Below are 21,409 nucleotides of genomic sequence, written 5' to 3'. Positions count from 1 at the left end.
ACCTTTCAAGAATCCACTCTGGTGAGACCCCACCTGGAGTACTGTGACCAGTTCTGGAGCCCTTACTACAGGAAGGATCTGGACGTGCTGGAACATCTCCAGAGAAGGGCCAGGAGGATGATCAGAGGGCTGGAGCTGCTCTCTTATGAGGACAGACTGAGGGACTGGCGCTGTTTAGTCTGGAGAAGAAAAGGCTCTGAGGAGACCTAATTGTGGCTTTCCAGTATCTGAAGGGGGCTAAAAGAAAGCTGGTGAAGGACTTCTCAGGGTGTCAGGGAGTGATAGGACTAGGGGGAATGGAAAAAAAATAGGAATGGGTAGATTGAGATTGGATGTTACGAAGTTCTTCCCCATGAGGATGGTGAGACACTGGCACAGGTTGCCCAGGGAGGTGGTGGAAGTTTCATCCCTGGAGGTTTTTATGGCCAGGCTGGATGTGGCTCTGAGCAACCTGCTGTAGTGTGAGGTGTCCCTGCCCATGGAAGGGGGAGTTGGAACTAGATGATCCTTGAGGTCCCTTCCATCCTTAACAATTCTATGATGCTATGATGTAGCAACTGAACCTGAAGATCAAATCAAAAATGCACCAAGGTCAGGCAAACAGCTTTTAAAGGAAGATCTTTAGATGAGTGACTCAGTCACTTCAAAATCTGCAAAGCTGATCCAGTTTTCAACGATTTAGCCAAAAGAGGGGGAAAGGGTGTAGATAAGCATAACAGCTGATTGGTTTTTAAGAATACAGCTAATAACCTTGTAAGTACAGCAGAAAAGTACAAAATGACTGCACTGACTCCTGAGTGGTTGCTCAAAAATCCCACCATTCCCCCTACAGAAGATCAAAGATGCCACATCAACCAAGTGTTCTTGTAGCATATTTACAGTATTTCATATCAGCAGCAGACTAACAATGTGAACAATGAAGACAGCATTACAATTACTCTATAAAAATATGATAATATCTGAAAACATAACTTAAATCCATAGTGCACTGATGGGAGCAGATTCCTGTCCTCTTCCACTGAGGATCCCCAAACCCTCCAAGATGTATTCAGAAGGCTGAATTACAGATTCTATTGCAAAGCCCATCAGAATACATTTAACATGCAGTGGTGAAACCTGTGCTTCAATGTGTGCCTGGATTCTTAATTTTAAGATGTACACAGATGCATTTTTATAGCTTGGATGCTCATATTACCTATACTTAATACTATATATCTACCATAAAACTTTCATGATTCAACTATCTGTGAATCAGCTCAGTGAAGATTCTTTAGACAATACCAGTAATCTCCTCCAAACAGTCTAGCACTGAAAATATCAGGTAAGTCTTAGAGCCCCCTCTGTATTGGACAGCTGCACTCCAGCATTTGGAGTGTGCTGCCCAGGGAGGTGGTGGAGTCACCATCACTGGAGGCGTTTAGGAAGAGACTGGATGGGGTGCTTGTTGCCATGGTTTAGTTGATTAGATGGTGTTGGGTGATAGGCTGGCCTCAATGATCTCAAAGATCTTTTCCAACCTGGTCTATTCTATTCTATTCTATTCTATTCTATTCTATTCTATTCTATTCTATTCTATTCTATTCTATTCTATTCTATTCTATTCTATTCTATTCTATTCTATTCCATTCCATTCCATTCCATTCCATTCCATTCCATTCCAGACTGCCCCATTTGTAGGAACAAAAAGCTTCACTGTCTGCTAGTTACCCTGAAATTATCCTCCTGGGAAGACAAAAATTAAGGCAAGAAAAGAGTCATTTCTTTACACTCTTCAAAAAGAGAGCTAACAGTTCCACTGTTTAAAGGTAAGTAGTCTTGGTCATGAGTATGGAAAAACATCTCTTGTACAAATGACAGACAGAAAGCAGCAATGGTGGTAGTGCTCCTTAGTCAGTTCAGAATCTAGGCATGCTGATTTTGAGTAAAAACCTAAATTACTTCTTTTCCTTCTTTTCCATAATCTTTTCACCTTCTGAAAGCAATGGTTTGATTTCACAAGATAATGGCAATTGTTTCTATAGAACTTACATGATTGCTTTGCAGATTCTCCAGTAATGAAGAGTCACTAAATGTTTTTTCTTCTCCATTTTGTGAGCCCTGCCTAGAAATAATCAAGCAGAAAAAAGATCCACATTAGCATATTCTTAACAACTCATAGAGAAATCATCCCCAATGCTAAGATCAAAACACAAAATTTGGTTTGTGGCTGTAACAGTAAAGGCTGCAGTCAACATACAGTGAGAAAGTCAAGTGAAAAGGTACCTGTTTCACATCTAATTGTAAGAAACTCTGATTTATATAAATACACTTAAATCTGCTAACTTCAGGTAATGCAGGATGAAGCAGAAGTAAATCTACAATGTAAGACTGTGGCTTCTTTTGATCTCTAGAATGAGATTATTTAAGAGACTAAGGGTATGAGGAGAAGCTGAGGGAGCTGGGGTTGTTTAGCCTGGAGAAGAGGAGGCTCAGGGCAGACCTTATTGCTCTCTACAACTACCTGAAGGGAGGTTGTAACCAGGTGGGGTTTGGTCTCTTCTCGCAGGCAACCAGCACCAGAACAAGAGGACACAGTCTCAAGCTGTGCCAGGGGAGGTTTAGGCTGGATGTTAGGAAGAAGTTCTTCCCAGAGAGATTGGCCATTGGAATGTGCTGCCCAGGGAGGTGGTGGAGTCACCATCACTGGAGGTGTTTAGGAAGGGACTGGATGGGGTGCTTGGTGCCATGGTTTAGTTGATTAGATGGTGTTGGGTGATAGGTTGGACTCGATGATCTCAAAAGTCTCTTCCAACCTGGTCAATTCAATTCAATTCAATTCAATTCAATTCAATTCAATTCAATTCAATTCAATTCAATTCTATTCTATTCTATTCTATTCTTTTCCTTCTAAAATATCTCACATTTGGCTATTTCCAGAAATCTGACTTATGGGTTTTAAGTTTGAATCTTCACCAAACACCACATACTAAATGATTATTAAAGCTTACCAATCTTCTGAAGGAATACTATAATCCTCAGGCTCAGGGCAATGGCTGCACAAGAAGTAAGGAAAGAACAGAAAGAAGGAGAGGAAAAAGAATCGCACAGGCTAAAATAAACTGGATCATGTATTAAAAAGAGAAATTAGTTCATGAAGTTAAATTGTTAGGAAATTTTAAATGAACCTCCACTGGTATTTTGGTAGTGCTCAGATAGCAATAAAATATTGCAAATCTATGATGTTTCTCTTAAGGCTTCATAAACTCTTAATACCTTTTGGGGTGTTTTTAAATCAGCTGAGAGTTTGTCTGTTTCCTAACTTGTCCTAGCAGATATAAAGGCATTAGCCCTCTTTATAAATCTCACTTTATATTTCAGTACATATATATACACATTGTTACAGCTTCTCATTAAACAAAAGGCTGCTTTTCAACTATCTGAAGCCATGCTGATGCAGCTTGTCTGGCTGACCTCACAAAATGCTGATAAACAACGGCAGCCACAGCACGTGAAGGACCCTGCCCCTGTGATGACACAAGTCTGAGTATTTAACAACTTACAGCATGCTTACTAAGAAGCACCATAGAAGATGGAACAGGCACTTTGAGCCTTTTCTGTCTTCCCAACTTATTTGCATCAAACCTGAAAGACAGAGTGACTCTAGAGTAGCAATGAGAGATGCTGCAATGCCTATTCACTGTATAGAGTAACTCTGCTTTCTAAACAGTGATGCTCATCAGAAAAATCTGTCTCTGTCTATTCAAAATGGTGTGGATGGGAACTGGAAATTATAGCAAAACCAACACCCAATAGGTATTCTTTCTGAAAAATATATTAACTCTTTGATTTTATAAAGGAGGATTTTCAGCATTTGGACTGTACCAGCTTCAGATGAAGATACAGAATGATTTTATTACCACTGAAGTATTTTTTCAGACTTAGAAACTGGTACACAAAGAATTTTAAAATGGTTAGCTCAGAGCACTTTTGCTGAAGTCATAAAATTAGCTTGGGTGGTTGAAATGAAGATATGTATATAGATATATACAGACACACACACACACACACACACACACACACATATAGATACACATATTTGAAATGTCAAGGTTAGAACTGTGTTTAATTAAAAATGTTAATTAAAAATAAAAATCATCAGTATGGTTTAATGCATTAAGGATTTAAGTTTTTATCAAAATGGAAAGCCTAGATTAGACTCCTGAAATTAGGCTTTTCAAAGGTATCCAGGTGAGAAAGCCACAAAAGCCCCATCATCACCTTTAGGATGAGTCTACAATTTAATTTCATAACCTCTGCCTGATCCCTGCTTAGGTCTAGAGGTGTCTAAATATCTCCTAATGAATGCTCTGAGATCACAGAATCATAGAATCAATAAGGTTGAAAAAGACCTCAAAGATCATCAAGTCCAACCTGTCACCCAACACCTCATGACAACTAAACCATGGCACCAAGTGCCATGTCCACTCCCCTCTTGAACACCTCCAGGGACGGTGACTCCACCACCTCCCTGGGCACCTCATTCCAATGGCCAATCTCTCTGGGAAGAATTTCTCCTCTTTTTGAGCCTAAACCTCCCCTGGTGCAGCTTGAGACTGTGTCCTCTTGTTCTGGTGCTGGTTGCCTGGCAGAAGAGACCAACCCCCACCTGGCTACAATCTCCCTTCAGGGAGTTATAGACAGCAATAAGGTCTGCTCTGAGCCTCCTCTTCTCCAGGCTAAACAACCCCAGCTCCCTTAGCCTCTCCTCATAGATCAGCCCAGGTGCATCATCTCACACTCTGGCATTTACAGTTTTGCTCTACTTACTGCTGTAATGATCTTTCCTTTTGAGTAAACAGTCTTGAAAGTTGGAGGGTTTTACAAACTGTTGAAAGAGGGGTCTGCAGCTGCTTACAAAGAAATAATAAAAGTGGTTTGTTGCATTTCTTTGAAGAGATTTCTTCACAGCAAGATTGATTTTTAGAGTTAGGCTGCTAAAACAGTATCTGTAAAAGCCACTTGCATGGTAGCTACAGTAGCGTAGGTCATGCTACAGTCTTTTAACTTCCTGTTCAGCCTGCACATTATTTAGTGCAAGAGCATGTGCCCACATAAATCATGGGGCACAGACGGTGACACAGGTTTTTTTGCAGTCTTTTAGTAACCACAGCAAACAGACTGAGACATACCTGCTGAAGTCCTGCTAAAGCAGCAAGCCTCTGCTATCTAAAATCCATATTTTTGTTATTGAAAAAGAAAGGTGAGGATTGAAGTGATGATTCCCCTTCTAAGGGAGATTTCATAGCTGCTAGCAAACTGACTTCAGGATGGTTGGACTGCACCAGGGGAAGTTTAGGCTTGAGGTGAGGAGAAAAGCTCATCACTGAGAGAGTCGTTAGCCATTGGAATGTGCTGCCCAGGGAGGTGGTGGAGTCACTGTCCCTGGAGGTGTTCAAGAGGGGATTGGATGTGGTACTTGGTGCCATGGTTTAGTCATGAGGTCTGTGGTGACAGGTTGGACTTGATGATCTTTGAGGTCTCTTCCAACCTTGGTGATTCTGTGATTCTGTGAATTCTGAGTATATTGATTCTGTGACTCCTAGTTGCAAATGTTGCCAGGCATAAGTTTATTTGAGTATTGCTCTGTGGGCACATATGTACAGGCAGAGGAAAAGAAAGGCACATAGATAAAGAGAAGTATATAAAAAGTACCTACCCATAAGCAACTCCTGCCACAGTACACTTCTTGAATTGCATGACATTGCATGTCAGGGTACCAGTTTTGTCAGAAAAGATGTACTTAACCTAAATGAATGATAAAATTCATTACACACTAACATTCGGCACTTATTTACATATCTATTACCAATCCATTACTATCAACACACTAAATACTTTTAACAGTTCTGCAATCTATATAGGAAAACACTCTGAACAGTACATAAACAGGGCTGGTGTACAGGCTTGATACCCATTTCCAAACACAGCAATCAACTGAAATGTCAGGAAGCTTAAAAGCTTAAGCTTAAGTTTCCGTGCATGGTAGTGTACTTAACTATCCTCCCCCTCTCTTCTGCCCCAGTGAGACCACACCTGGAATACTGTGACCTGATTTGGGCTCCCCAGTTCAAGAGAGACAGGGATCTGCCGGAGAGAGTCCAGTGGAGTGCTACGAGGATGATGAAGGGACTTGAACATCTCTCCTGTGAAGAAAGACTGAGGGACCTGGGGCTGTTTAGTCTGGAGAAGGCTGAGAGTGGATCTTATCAACATCTATAAATATCTGAGGGGAGGGTGTCAAGATGAAGGTGCCAAGCTCTTTTTGGTGATGCCCAGTGACAGGACAAGGAACAACAGGTACAAGCTGAAACACAAGAGGCTCCACTTCAGCATGAAGAGACACTTTATGGTGAGTGTGACAGAGCCCTGGAACAGGCTGCCCAGAGAGGTCTTCTCTGGACACTTTCAAAACCTGCCTGGATGTGTTCCTGTGCAGCCTGCCCTAGGTGATCCTGCTTTGGCAGGGGGGGTTGGACTCAATGATCTCTGGAGGTCCCTTCCAACCCCTAATATTCTGTGATTCATTCTACATGTGGTTGAAATGCAAGAAACTGGGGAAGATCAATGGCATTTGCTATTAAAATACTCCATTTCTGACAGAAAGCAACATGGTTAAAGACAGCATCTGAATGCTTTTGTAAACTCCTCTTGTACATTAGTAGAAAAACAACAGTTCAGAAATACCAAGTCACAGCAATAACAAACAAGTTGTTCCCTTCTCCTTCCTTCAAGTTTTCCATTTACTTAACATCATAAATCCTTCCTCTCCAGAAACTGCTGCTTCAAGTATTTTGATTAAAAATTGCAGCTGAAACATGTGCCTGTGACATATCTAAATTTAGTTCAAATCTAATCTTAACAAAAATTAATATATGAAGACATGAAGTAGTTTGTGATGAACCTTATTAACTGAAGCTGCACCCTATCATAGAGTATACATAGAAACTAAATTGTGCCCCAGACAGCCTTACTGCTTAGAATTCCTCTGATTTTGTGTTTTTAATGATACACTTCAAACTTCTGTGCTTACCACACGCACACTGATACATAAAGTGGTGTTCAGAATAGAATATATCTGATTGGAAGAGCTCATCCAGTCCAACCTTCGACCCAGCACTGAAGGGTTAACACTAAACCAAGTCCCTAAGCACCAGGTACACATAGTGCTTTAACACCCCCAGGGATGGTGACTCCACCACTGCCCTGGGCAGACCATCCCAATATTTGAGAACCCTCTCTGTCAAGAAATACTTCCAAATATCCAACCTGAACCTCCTCTGGTGCAGTTTGAAACCGTACCCTCTGGTCCTGTCACTTGTCATCAAGACGAAGAGGCTGCCCCCTCCTCACTCCAATCTCCCTTCAGGTAGTCATAGAGAGCAATGAGATCTCCCCTCAACCTCCTCTTCTCCAGACTGAACACCCCCAGCTCTCTCAGATGCTCCTCACAGGCCAGATGCTCCAAGCCCTTCCAGAGCCTCGTTGCCCTTCTCTGGACATGCTCCAGCATCAAAATGTCCTTCCTGTAGTGAGGGGCCTTGAACTGAACACAACACTTGAGGTGTGGCCTCACCATGCTGAATACAGAAGGATGATCACCTCCCTGTCCCTGCTTTTAATCCAAGCCAGGATGCCATTGGCTTTCTTGGCCACCTGGGCACACTGATGGCTCGTGTTCTGCTGACTACCAACCAATATCCCCAGGACCCTCTCCAAGTTGCAGCTTTCCAACCACACACCCACAAGCCTGTAGCTTACCATGGGGCTGGTGTGACACAAGTGCAGTGCCTGGCACTTGGCCTTGTTGAACATAGTATCATAGTATCAGTCAGGGTTGGAAGGGACCACAAGGATCATCTAGTTCTAACCCCCCTGCCATGGGCAGGGACACCCCACACTAGATCAGGCTGGCCAGAGCCTCATCCAGCCTGGTCTTAACCACCTCCAGGTACAGGGCCTCAACCACCTCCCTGGACAACCCATTCCAGGGCTTCACCACTCTCATGGTGTAGAACTTCCTCACGTCCAGCCTGAATCTCCCCATCTCCAGCTTCATTCCACTATCACTACCTGATATCCTGACAAGTCCCTCCCCAGCCTTCTTGTATGCCCCATTCAGATACTGGAAGGCCACAATTAGGTCTCCTTGGTGCCTTCTTTTCTCCAGACTGAACAGGCCTAACTCCTTCAGTCTGTCCTCATAGGAGAGGTGCTCCAGCCCTCTGATCATCCTCGTGGCCCTTCTCTGGACAAACTTCATACAATTAGCCTTGGCCCATCAGTCTAACTTGCCCAGATACCACTGTAAAAGGTTCCCTACCCTCCAGGAGGCTGACACAGCCCCCAGCGTGGTGTCACCTGCGAACTTATTGAGGGTATTTGTCCATTTAACACTGTTTCAAAACCTTAACTCCCACATATTGCAAAGTGCTTTTAAAAATATCAGACAAAATGAAGAGAATAGGAATAAGCAAAGACTAAGGCAAGAACATATATTATTTTTTTTACTGAATGAACACATTGTTTTAATACTTTAAACCATATGAATAATTTCAGTATACAGAATTAGAAATGGTGACGGTTTTTTCCTACCTGTCCAAGTTCTTCGTTGAGATTGGAAGTACGAGCCATTGCAGCAGTGTCTGTTGGTTCATAGTGCATGTCTATGTCCTACAGATTAAAAAAGTGTATATATATATATATATATATATATGTTAAAATTAGTCTCTCATAACTTATTACAAGAAAGCTAGTACATAAATAGATCAGGTAAGCATAGAATCACAGAATCACAGAATCACAGAATTTCAGGGGCTGGAAGGGACCTCGAAAGATCACCCAGTCCAACCGCCCTGCCAGAGCAGGATCACCTACACCAGATCACACAGGAACACATCCAGGAAGGTTTTGAATATCTCCAGAGAAAGGAGACTCCACAACCCCCCTGGGCAGCCTGTTCCAGTGCTCTGTCACCCTCACAGTGAAAAAAGTTTTCCTCATATTTACATGAAACCTCCTATGCCTCAACTTCCACCACTGCCCCTTGTGCTGTCACTGGGCATCACCCAGCAGAGCCTGGCTCCATCCTCTTGGGACTCACCCTTTACAACCTTATAAACACTGATGAGGTCACCTTTCAGCCTCCTGCAAGCTAAAGAGCCCTCAGCTCCCTCAGTCTCTCCTCATACAGAAGATGTTCCACTCCCTTAATCATCCTCATGGCTCTGTGCTGGATTATTTCAAGCAGCTCACTGTCTTTCTTGAACTGAGGGGCCCAGAACCGGCCATAATATTCCAGATGCAGCCTCACCAGTGCAGAGTAGAGAGAGAGGAGAACCTCTCTTGACCTACTGGTCACACCCTTTCTAATCCACCACCCCAGAATGGCATTGGCCTTCCTGGCCACAAGAGCACATTGCTGGCTCATGGTCATCCTTCCATCCATCGGGATCCCCTGGTTCCTTTCCCCTTCACTGCTCTCCAACAGGTCTGTTCCCAACCTATACATGGAGTTGTTCTTTCCCAGGTGCAAGACTCTACACTTGCCCTTGTTGAACTTCAAGTTTTTCCCTGCCCAACTCTCCAGCCTGTCCAAATCTTGCTGAATGGCAGCACAATCTTCTGGTATGTCAGCCACTCTGCCCAGCTTGGTGTCATCAGCAAACTTGCTGACAGTGCACTCTGAGGAAGAGACTGAACACACAAATGCAAGTTATCTACTTATAATTATTGCCACACTGGAAGCCAGAATCAAGGTCACTTCCAAGAGTTCCCAGAGAAAGTTTGGTTTCTTCACTAAAGCAGAACACTGTGATACTTTGAGATCTATTCTGATTTTTTTCCCCCCAGTAATCCAGAAAAACTATTATGCCCTTGTACCTAAAAATAGATTTGGCAACAAACAGGAATACTACATTATAACACTTCAACAAAAGCCAGTCTCAGCTATTTACATCTGTGGCAGTTTTAGGCTGATGCCTAGGAAATTCTTCCATGGACTGAGTAGAAAGAGGTAGAATTTAGATTGGATCTTAGGAAGAAGTTCTTCCCCATGAGGGTGGTGAGACACTGGCACAGGTTGGACTTGATGATCTAGAAATGGGTAGATTGAGATTGGATGTTAGAAGAATTTCTTCTCCATCAGAGTGCTGAGACACTGGAACAGGTTGCCCAGGGAAGTGGTAGAAGCCTCATCCCTGGAGGTTTTGAAGGCCAGGCTGGATGTGGCTGTGAGCAACCTGATGTAGTGTGAGGTGTCTGTGCCCATGGCAGGGGGTTTGGAACTGGATGATCATGGAGGTCCCTTCCAACCCTAACAATTCTATGATTCTGTAAGAGATATTAACAACAGACACTGGCTTTATTAAGAAAAAAATAAATAATTTCACTTGCAAATCATTAGATTTTAAAAGTCAATACATAGTATAAAAGCAATATTTACCCAATTGATGAAATATGCCTGGATGAATTTAACAACTTCAAGCGTAACCAACAAACTGATTGGAATCAGATTATTGAAGAGAATGATAAAAGTCAAGAAATTCAATCCAAAGTTGCTTGCTCCACCATCTGCCAAAAAAAAAAAATAAAATTAAAACCAAACTTAAGACCAAAGTCTGCACATGCAGTGTAAGCTGATTTTCAAAATGTTCCATATCTAAGAAGAAACTTGAGAGTGAGAAACTTGAGAATTCAGTGCCTGATGAGGAGAGGCTGAGGGACCTGGGGCTTTTTAGTCTGGAAAAGAGAAGACTGAGAGGGGATTTAATAAATGTTTATCAATATCTGAGGGCTCGGGGTCAGGAGGGAGGGGACAGGCTCTGCTCACTTGCTCCCTAAGATAGGACAAGGAGCAATGGATGTAAGCTGCAGCACAGGAGGTTCCACCTCAACACAAGGGGGAACTTCTTTACTGTAAGGGTCACAGAGCACTGGAACAGGCTCCCCAGAGGGGCTGTGGAGTCTCCTTCTCTGGAGAATTTCAACATCCTTCTGGATGTGTTCCTCTGTGACCTGAGCTAGATTGTATGGTCCTGCTCTGGCAGGGGGGTTGGGCTCAATCATCTCTTGGGTCCATTCCAATCCCTGACATCCCGTGATCCTGTAATTAGAGTATCAGTTGCCTAGAAGTGTGACCTTCATAGGACTTAAGCATCATTGAGTGGAGTTCAATTTAGAGGTCTTTGCCCTCTTCCCCAATTCATAAAAAGCAAACTTTGATGACTTCATTCTGCAGCTTTCTTTGTATTCAAGACTTCTTTCAGGAACAGAAAGCCTAGTGCTGGTTCCACTGGCTAAGAAAAGATAGCTCTAGGCTCATCATAAGAAATTCTGGAAATATGAATAACTGACCACAGAGTGTATTCAGGAAAAAATTCCTTCAAACCAAGCTCCCTGACTGAGGGTCAAATTATATCAGTATGTTGCACACTGTTGTGAAGTCTCACATAACATAACTGACATAGCATCATGGTGCCTGGCATACACTGTTAGCCCAATCACCCAGTACTATGCTTTAGATGAGGTCTTTTGTGCCTGCTTCAGCTTCTTTAGGAGCAGTCTGCTAAGATGTGATGTTGGCAGCCAATATTCCTGCTGTACAGGAAAAATTGTGTCAGGTAATGGTAGGACTATAGGGAATGGAACAGAACTAGAAATGGGTAGATTCAGATTGGATATCAGGAAGAAGTTCTTCCCTGTGAGGGTGGTGAGACACTGGAACAGGCTGCCCAGGGTGGTGGGAGAAGCCTCATCCCTGGAGGTTTTGAAGGCCAGGCTGGATGTGGCTGTGAGAAACCTGATGTAGTGTGAGGTGTCCCTGCCCATGTCAGGGGGGTTGGAACTGGATGATCCTTGATGTCCCGTCTAACCCTAACAATTCTATGATTCTAAAGCCACAGCATCACTTCCTGGGATGAGGGAGATTAAAAATTCAGAAAGATGACTGCAGCTTTAAATGCAATGCATCAGGAGTAGTTGAAAATTGCTTTAGTCTGATGTCTTGGAAGTTGACTGTTTATCCTAGTAGAATCACAGAATGGTAGGGGTTGGAAGGGACCTTGAAAGACATCCAGTCCAACCTCCGTACCAGAGCAGGATCACATAGATAAGATCACACAGGAATGCATACAGGTGGTTTTCATTATCTCCAGAGCAGGAGTCTCCACAACCTGATAAAGAGCTTGCTGAGCTGCAGAGATGTAGAGGCTGAAAGACACACTTTCTGAATCTAAGAAGAGCTAATGATGGCACAGTAAGGTACATTTTATACTTGCTGTGCTATTCCTAACCAAATTACTTTACTCAACAACAAGTAAGGAGAAGACTGATTGAAAACATACTATGGAATGGACAGTAATCATCCTCCTTTCCAAACAGGAAAGACAATTCAACACTAAAATATCAACATATTGTTTTACATCTTACAATTTAGATCAAGATACCAGTCTCTTCCAGTGTGCCTTCGATTCCATATAGCTGAACCAATAGAGCAGATCAAAGACATGCCAATAAGGATGCAGAAGAGAATCAAAATCTGAATATTTGTAATCCTCTCCACATTAGACATCTTAAGAGGTGGACTTGTTGAATTCTGCAAAAGACAAAAGCCAAGATTGGCCATGAGAAACTAGAAGTGGTAGAAACAGCTCTCACTTTTCAAATTGTATCTTACTGCATCCTTTGCTAAGTATTCCTTGACTAGGTGATCCCCATAAATGGCATCACTCCAAAAGAAAAAGAGGAAGCATCTTCTAAACCTTAACCTTACAAACCTTATAAATCTTAAAAAGTAAAGCTTTAGATTTGTGTGACAAGCAGTTTAAATGATCACACAGAACACTCAGAACAGCAACAGCTAACACTAAAAAGGAATGCATGTGCATACCTTATCAGTGCTACAGAAGACAATCCAATCCAAATGGTTCAAACAACTCTTTTACAAAGCACAAAAGCAGTAAGAGACATGCAAGCACTCTTTTCCCCCCTCAACAAATGTATCTCACTTCCTATTTCAAACAGCACTAGGAAAAGCAATTTCAGTGTCTGACAAGGGGTTCTCTTCCTTCCTCTTTTTGCAAATCCAGTTTCACTTTCTTTTCTGACCAGAATGCTTACCTCTGCACTTGAAAGAAAGCTCCACAAGGGGACAGTTTGAGGAGCAGTCAAAAATAAAACAAGATCAGGCAAACTATAATGATCCAACTTGCTAATAAGAGAGTTTTGCAAAACAGAAGTTACAAAATAGAACCAACAAACATGATTACTTGTGGGGGAAAAAAACCTTACTCTCTGGCTAACTGACTAAAAATAACAAAGAAATGTTTCTCTTTACTGGGTTTACTTTGTAAGAAAGATGCTCTATTATTGACATTTAACTACTATGCTGCATCTGGCTATGCTTTCTGAAAGGCTTTTCTGTGCTGTGTAAGGATACAATGAGGTAACAAAACAGATAACTGAGAGAAAAGCCAAGGGACCAACCTGCATAAGTTTTGTGTCATGTCCTGTGTAGACAACTATCCCATGAACCCACTGAGTATTTCTCAACTGAGCTCCTCGTAGAAGAATCTGATCAGATCCCAGTGGAACAGTACTAGAAATAAAGGAGTTTTATAATTTAGCATTAAAAGAATCTATGCCAGTGACTGAAGGCAACCAGCAGTTGCCCTCACTGCTAATTTCTCAAAAGGCAGATGATTGCTGTCCATAAGCTAGGAAGCTAATTTTCAGAGTTAACTTTCTGGCAGTGTTGACAAGAGGAAAAATAATACAACTTCACACTTTAAAGCAAGTCCAAAAATTAAGTCTGCAAAACTCTTACTTACCACTTAATATGTTTGTCTATGAACACTAAAGATATGGTATTGCTTAGGAAGCATACTGAAACCAACCAAGGCTAATTTCCTTATGAGTACAAAGTTTCTTTTAATTAAGTGTATGCTGAAATTCAGCTACGCTTTCAGAACTGATTTAAGCAAAGCCATTTTCAAGTGAAGTAATTTTATGAACTCTTGATCCACTCTTCCAGTGAAAGAAGTAAGTATCCTTTATGAAAATGATCAACTGCTTAAAATTCAGAATACAGAATTAACCAGGTTGGAAAAGACCTTTGAGATCAAGTCCAACCTATCACTCAACGCCATCTAATCAACTAAACCACGGCACCAAATGCCTCATCCAGGCTCTTTTTTAACACTTCCAGGGATGGTGACTCCACCACCTCCCCAGGCAGCACATTCCAATGGGCAATGACTCTTTCTATGAAGAACTTCTTCCTGACATCCAGCCTAAACCTCCCCTGGTGCAGCTTGAGACTGTGTCCTCCTGTTCTGGTGCTGGTTGCCTGGGAGAAAAGACCAACCCCCACCTGGCTACAACCTCCCTTCAGGTAGCTGTAGAGAGCAAGAAGGTCTCCTCTGAGCCTCCTTTTCTCCAGGCTTAGCAAACCCAGCTCCCTCAGCCTCTCCTCACAGGGCTTGTGCTCCAAACCCCTCCCCAGCTTTGTTGCCCTTCTCTGGGCACCTTCCAGCAACTCAAAATCTTTCCTAAATCTTTCTAACAACATTTTCTGAACCTTCTTTAAACTGCAAACCCAAGTACATTTACTTCTATCACTCTTTTAGAACTGCATTCATTCAGTGAGTAAAGTAACCCTTGTAAGATGCTGGAAACAAAACTCTCAAATTCAGACAGCTGACTTTGGACAGATACTGTAGCTCAGTTTTTTCTTAAAGCATAAAAAGTTTTAGACAACTAGTACTCATTTCCTGGGGCAAACAATAACCTGTTTTTGCATTTTTCTTTCTATAAATACCAGATAGAAGTTCAGTGCTCTGGTGTTAGAAAGAAATGCATGTTACCCAGGGAGGTGGTAGAAGCCTCATCCCTGGAGGTTTTTATGGCCAGGCTGGATGTGGCTCTGAGCAACCTGCTGTAAGTGTGTGGTGTCCCTGCCCATGGCAGCGGGGGTTGGAACTAGATGATCCTTGATATCCCTTCCAACCCTAACAATTCTATGATCCTATGTCATAACCAGAGAAAGTAATTTCCAAGTCCCCCACAGGAACATTGGAAACCCTTTCAACTATGGACCTTCTCTGGAATGCCAAAAGACTTTCTGATCATTCTAACAACAGAAGTCTCTAGAAAGGCAGAAGTCAAAGCCTTCCACTCTTCTTGGAGAGTCAGGTGAGTTAAAAGACTCTTCCAGCCACCTCCTTATCTCACCCATTGTTTACCCCTCTTAAGAACTGTGAAGGATATTCAGTAAAGTCCCTTTCACTGCAGGATCTATTGATTATCTTTTTTCCCATCAGGAAACCGGCTCACAAATGGATACCCTTTTCCAACCTAGGACAAAAATTTATTCTCAATGGTTTGTTATTAGGAAGAGAAACAGAAGAGAACTGGGATTGCAGCCAGTGAAATTCGTCTGCAGCACAAATGCTGAACAGACCAAGGAGATGAAAACAGACAGCAAAAAAACCTAGAGAAATAAAAAGCCCAGATTTGACAGGTGTCATGCTGATCCTCTACAATGTGCTCTTACTTCACCTTCTAATCAGATGATGATGCAGTGACCTGACAGATCTGTCAGGTCTCTTGTGTCCTGGCATCAGCTTTCTCAAAACTGCTCCATATGTATATATTCTAACTCATTTGATTCTTCTTGTATGCTACATAACTAATCAACTCCTCAGTGCTACAGGCTGGGGTCAGAGTGGCTGGAGAGCAGCCAGGCAGAAAGGGACCTGGGGGTACTGGTTGATGGTAGGCTGAACATGAGCCAGCAGTGTGCCCAGGTGGCCAAGGCCAATGGCATCCTGGCCTGCATCAGAAATAGTGTGGCCAGCAGAAGCAGGGAAGTCATTCTGCCCTGTACTCAGCACTGGTTAGGCCACACCTTGAATCCTGTGTCCAGTTCCGGGCTCCTCAGTTTAAGAAGGACATTGAAACTCTTGAACGTGTCCAGAGAAGGGCAGTGAGGCTGGGGAGAGGTCTTGAACACAAGCCCTATGAGGAGAGGCTGAGGGAGCTGGGGTTGTTTAGCCTGGAGAAGAGGAGGCTCAGAGCAGACCTTATTGCTCTCTACAACTACCTGAAAGGAAGTTGTAGCCAGGTGGGGGTTGGTTTCTTCTCCTAGGCAACTACCAACAGAAGACACAGTCTCAAGCTGCACCAGGGGAATTTTAGGCTGGAGGTGAGGAAAAAGTTCTTCCCAGAAAGAGTAATTGGCCATTGGAATGAGCTGCCCAGGGACGTGGTGGAGTCACCGTCCCTGGAGGTGTTCAAGAGGGGATTGGATGTGGCACTTGGAGCCAAGGTTTAGTTGTCATGAGGCATTGGTATTAGGTAATAGGTTGGACTTGATCTCTGATGTCTTTTCCAACCTCGCTGATTCTGTGATTCTATGAGAACAACAAAGAACTGCACACTTTGTTTTCTTGACTTGCACTGCTATGATGGGAAAAAGAAAAGACTGAAAAGGTCAACCAGATACAACACTTATGGCACTCCAGTGTTACCTAAAAGGAAAGAACAAAGAAGGCAGAGATACATTTTCAGTATCCTCTACTGGTTTTGCAACTGCTGGATCTGTATCCGATAGGAAGGTCTGGAAATATCTGCATAAATAAATATCAGTTAGATGAACCTACGCTACCTGAAATACAAGCCAGAAAAAAGAACTCATCCCTGATTTTTGAGGCTGAAAAATAAGGTCAGGATCCAAAAAGAGTTACTTACCTGCAATTCTTTTTCACTGAAGGTAAGCATTATATTAGAGCCACACATTTAGAACTATCCTAGGGCACTGAAACTCTCACTTTAGGAAAGATGTTAACTTGCTGGAATGTGTCCAGAGAAGGGCAACAAAGCTGGGGAAGGGTTTGGAGCACAGCCCTGTGAGGAGAGGCTGAGGGAGCTGGGGTTGCTTAGCCCGGAGAAGTGGAGGCCCAGGGCAGACCTTCTTGCTGTCTACAACTCCCTGAAGAGAGGTGGTAGCCAGGTGGGGGTTGGTCTCTTCTCCCAGGAAACCAGCACCAGAACAAGAGGACACAGTCTCAAGCTGCACCAGGGGAGGTTTAGGGTTTAGGCTGGATGTTAGGAAGAAGTTCTTCCCAGAAAGAGAGCTTGGCCATTGGAATGTGCTGCCCAGGGAGGTGGTGGAGCCACCATCACTGGAGGTGTTAAGGAAGAGACTGGATGGGGTGCTTGGTGCCATGGTTTAGTTGATTAGATGGTGTTGGGTGATAGGTTGGACTCGATGATCTCAAAGGTCTCTTACAACCTGGTCTATTCTATTCTATTCTATTCTATTCTATTCTAATAAAAAAATATTCCAAACCCGATTTTCTCAAAGGACAAATTGCTTGACCAGCAGATGGCATGCTGCTACATATTCTTGAGGTATCACAGCCATCAGCACACTCCAAGTCTTTTTTTTTTTTTGTACAAAAATCAGATTTTTTTAAAAAGAAAAATATGCTTTTTCTCTCTAGCCAGGGAAGCAGGATGATTGTGTGGATCTATTATAACTATTACCTTCAGAGAAGAATTACAGGTAAATGTTTTTCTCTTCTTAAGGACAAGTACAGTGGAATTATAATAGATCCACACTCTTGCGACTGAAAACTCCTGGAATGCATCTGCAAGAAATCACCAAATAAAGAGTGGAATATAAAGGGAGAAAAGAAAAGGAAAGAAAAGGAAAAGAAAAGGAAAGAAAAGGAAAAGGAAAGAAAAGGAAAAGAAAAAATAAAATAAAATAAAATAAAATAAAATAAAAGAAAAGAAAAGAAAAGAAAAGAAAAGAAAAGAAAAGAAAAGAAAAAAAAAAAGAAAAGAAAAGAAAAGAAAAGAAAAGAAAAGAAAAGAAAAGAAAAGAAAAGAAAAGAAAAGAAAAGAAAAAGAAAAGAAAAGAAAGAAAAGAAAAGAAAAGAAAAGAAAAGAAAAGAAAAGAAAAGAAAAGAAAAGAAAAGAAAAGAAAAGAAAAAAGAAAAGAAAAGAAAAGAAAAGAAAAGAAAAGAAAAGAAAAGAAAAGAAAAGAAAAGAAAAGAAAAGAGAAAAGAAAAAAGAAGAAAAGCAGAAAAAGAAAGGGAAAAAAAAGGGAAAAAAAGGTATTTAATGTTAGTACTACATGTATCAGTCTAAAATCACAAACATGAGTAATGCTGTATATGGAGAAATAGATGCCTACCAAAGTAAAAAAATAAAGAAATCCTGTAGTTCTTTGGGAGTGAAGGACTCATGAGCCAGCAGTGTGCCCAGGTGACCAAAAAAGGCCAATGGCATCCTGGCCAGCATCAGGAATAGTGTGGCCAGCAGGAGCAGGGAAGTCATTCTGCCCAGTACTCAACATTGGTTAGGCCACACCTTGAGTCCTGTGTCCAGTTCTGGGCCCCTCAGCTTAAGAAGGACATTGAGACTCTTGAACGTGTCCAGAGAAGGGCAACGAGGCTGGGGAGAGGTCTGGGGCACAGCCCTGTGAGGAGAGGCTGAGGGAACTGGGGTTGTTTAGCCTGGAGAAGAGGAGGCTCAGGGGAGACCTTCTTGCTCTTTACAACTACCTGAAGGGAGGTTGTAGCCAGGTGGGGGTTGGTCTCTTCTCCCAGGCAAGCAGCACCAGAACAAGAGGACACAGTCTCAAGCTGCACCAGGGGAGGTTTAGGCTGCATGTTAGGAAGAAGTTCGTCCCAGAAAGAGAGCTTGGCCATTGGAATGTGCTGCCCAGGGAGGAGGTGGAGTCACCATCACCGGAGGTGTTCAGGAGGAGCCTGGATGAGGCACTTGGTGCCATGGTTTAGTTGTTGGGTGATAAGTTGGACTTGATGATCTCCAAAGTCTTTGCCATCCTGGTCTATTCTATTCTATTCTATTCTATTCTATTCTATTCTATTCTATTCTAAACTTAATAGACAAGGAATGAGATGCTTAGGTGAGTTACTAGGTACATAATCCAGATTGATCAGATTTTGGTTAGTTCTCCCACAGATTAATTAATACCTATTTGTTTATGCAGGTCAACTGGTAATAAAATTTCAGCTGGAGACCTCAGAAGTATGATTTTAACCCATGAACTTTTTCAAAGAACAAAGGCTATTAAAGAACACATCAGAAAATGTTTTTACCCCTTTAGTCTTTGCAGAAAACAGACTTTACAGTTCATATTTTAAGTTGAGTAGTTCGTGCAGTTGTCTACTGTTACATTGAATATACTGAAGTGATCTTCTTCATATTTACATACCCATGCCCATCCAGTCTGATATTTCCAACAAAGTCATAGAGATGTCGGTTTGGGCTCTCACACTCAATTCTGCCTGAAAGTCTCATCAAGCTTTCTATGTCCTTTATGTCTGATGTTAGTGGCAAACCCTGTGAACAAAATGAGTTTGTCATGACTCTGAAAAATCACTTTTCAATATAGAAAACCAAGTATAATAAATTTGATAGTGCAAAAATGGGACTGCCACAACTTCACTGTCACACTGCTGGACACTACAGATAGTGAAAAAAGTCGTATCTTGAGGCATCATGGTCAAGATATGGTCATAATCCATCATATAACCCAGCAAGGTCACCCCTTCATAGAAGCACTCTACCCAGTCAAAACCTGCTATCCCTACCTGCCCCTCATGGACAATACTGGCACTATCAGCTTCTTTCTGCAAGGCTTCTCCCTCACCTATCCTCTGAAAAGCAATCCCCAAGGACAACTCTTTCCACCTATGTGAGAGACTAAAATCTTGTTTCTTCTGATGGGACTCAACAAAGATAAAATCACCTTTGCTGCTTGCCCAGACAATAGCTGATGTGTATTGGGCAGAGCCACTAGAAGGACTCTTGGGAACAACAATGGACCGAGGCTCTGCCTTTGGTAATATGTATACAAGATCATCTCCACCCATCAGGACCATTCCTGGATGCAAATCACCTTGTGATTGTATCATGAACTGAGATGTGCCCCAACAAAGAATAATGACTGCTCACTGGACTGCAGCTGTCCTGGAAATGGGCAGAGGCAAATCGACCTAAAAACTGTATAAAAGACTAGAGCAACCACCGGCTCCGTAGAAGAAAAACAGCAGAAGAAAAACACAGGAGGAAAAGAGAAGGACAGTGCCGCTGTGAAGGAAAACATGAGAGAAGGAAATGTTGCTCTGATGAAAAACAGAGATTATACCAGGAGACAAAAAATGACAGACATCACCATGGAGCCTGGAAGAAGCAGACCAAGAGGAACCTCTCTCTGTGTCCTAAATTCCACCTGCTGCAACTCATGGAGCTGAAGAGGCTGCCCAGAGGACAAATCTCTTCTACAGCCAAAGCTGCAGCACCCGTCCTCTACAGACCCAACATCTGCAGCACCTTTCCTCCACAGACAAACTGTCTTGGGGGGTGACTGGTGTGGTAATATAATTCCTTTCCTCTTCTCTCTCTCTCTTCTCTCTCTCACTCACTATTTTCTCTCTCTCTCCTTCTGATCCATCCACTTTATTTGTGTAATAAACAGTCTAGCTGTTGATATTTTGGCCTCATTTGTGCCTCTAATTTCATAACATGGGAATATTCAAAAGAACTGAGGCTCTCTCCCTCTCCAGACTGAGACAACCTATATTCCCACTGAAAAGTCCTAAACCAAAGTGCAATCTATGGCTCGGGAGCAACCATTTCTTCTTTCTGCTTCATTGATTTTGTGATGCTAACAACCTGCACCTTCTTATGCAAACCATTAAAATGCCACAGTCTTCTGCAACAGCCATTACCACCATAAAACATGGGTTGAGAAGCAATTAAAATACTACTAAACAATATTCTGCAAAGTGAAAGTCCTACCTGTCGAATTTTTAAGTTAGTCTCACCATCTAAGTTAGAAGTTTCGATGTAGCACATAGCTTGTGGTTCACTATTGAGGAAAAAAAAAACACAACAAGACAATTCCTTCATTTTAAATTGCAATTGTTAAGCTCCACGAACCTTCTGTCATCTTTCAATAGCTATTTATCCTTTTTCTTATCAGATCTTAAGAACCAGAATAATTTACAGCCAAATCTGGCAAACCAACAGTCCTTTACATTTTCAGAAAAGTTTGCCAAAAGATTCCTGCCTCAGATGAAACATTGCAAAAAAAATATGCTGCACACACTGAGTTTTCTGCTTTTGCATGAAATTAAGATGCAGGCACAAATGTAGTGCCTTTGTTGTGCCTATTACTGGAGGCAGCAGAACTTTAGACGTGGAAGTTTTTTCCTGTAAAGGGTTCTTTGATAAAAATAAGTCTCTGTTGTGGGTAACATAAACCAGTTTTTGCAAGGTATCTGTCCTCTTTGTGCCATTTCAGAAGTTTTTTGAGAAATTAGAAGTTTTAAGT

General features: G+C 42.2%; 1 protein-coding gene across 3 annotated transcripts in view; it reads right to left on the bottom strand.

Moving 5' to 3' along the window:
* ATP8A1 (ATPase phospholipid transporting 8A1) overlaps positions 1-21,409 on the bottom strand; it is a 143,343-nt gene that overhangs the window by 83,308 nt on the left and 38,626 nt on the right. For all 3 annotated transcript variants that reach the window (XM_054163693.1, XM_054163686.1, XM_054163696.1), the window contains 9 exons: positions 20,875-20,944; positions 19,286-19,413; positions 13,522-13,633; positions 12,466-12,631; positions 10,481-10,608; positions 8,632-8,709; positions 5,696-5,784; positions 2,988-3,032; positions 2,029-2,101 (listed from right to left, as the gene is read on the bottom strand). In XM_054163693.1, the coding sequence (XP_054019668.1) occupies positions 2,029-2,101; positions 2,988-3,032; positions 5,696-5,784; positions 8,632-8,709; positions 10,481-10,608; positions 12,466-12,631; positions 13,522-13,633; positions 19,286-19,413; positions 20,875-20,944 (889 nt within the window). The remainder of the gene's footprint in view (positions 1-2,028; positions 2,102-2,987; positions 3,033-5,695; positions 5,785-8,631; positions 8,710-10,480; positions 10,609-12,465; positions 12,632-13,521; positions 13,634-19,285; positions 19,414-20,874; positions 20,945-21,409) is intronic.

This window comes from Dryobates pubescens, chromosome 1 (assembly GCF_014839835.1).
Source record: "Dryobates pubescens isolate bDryPub1 chromosome 1, bDryPub1.pri, whole genome shotgun sequence".
Classification (NCBI taxonomy): domain Eukaryota; kingdom Metazoa; phylum Chordata; class Aves; order Piciformes; family Picidae; genus Dryobates; species Dryobates pubescens.
Note: the sequence above shows the minus strand (reverse complement) of the source record. Positions and strands in the feature narration are given on the sequence as shown.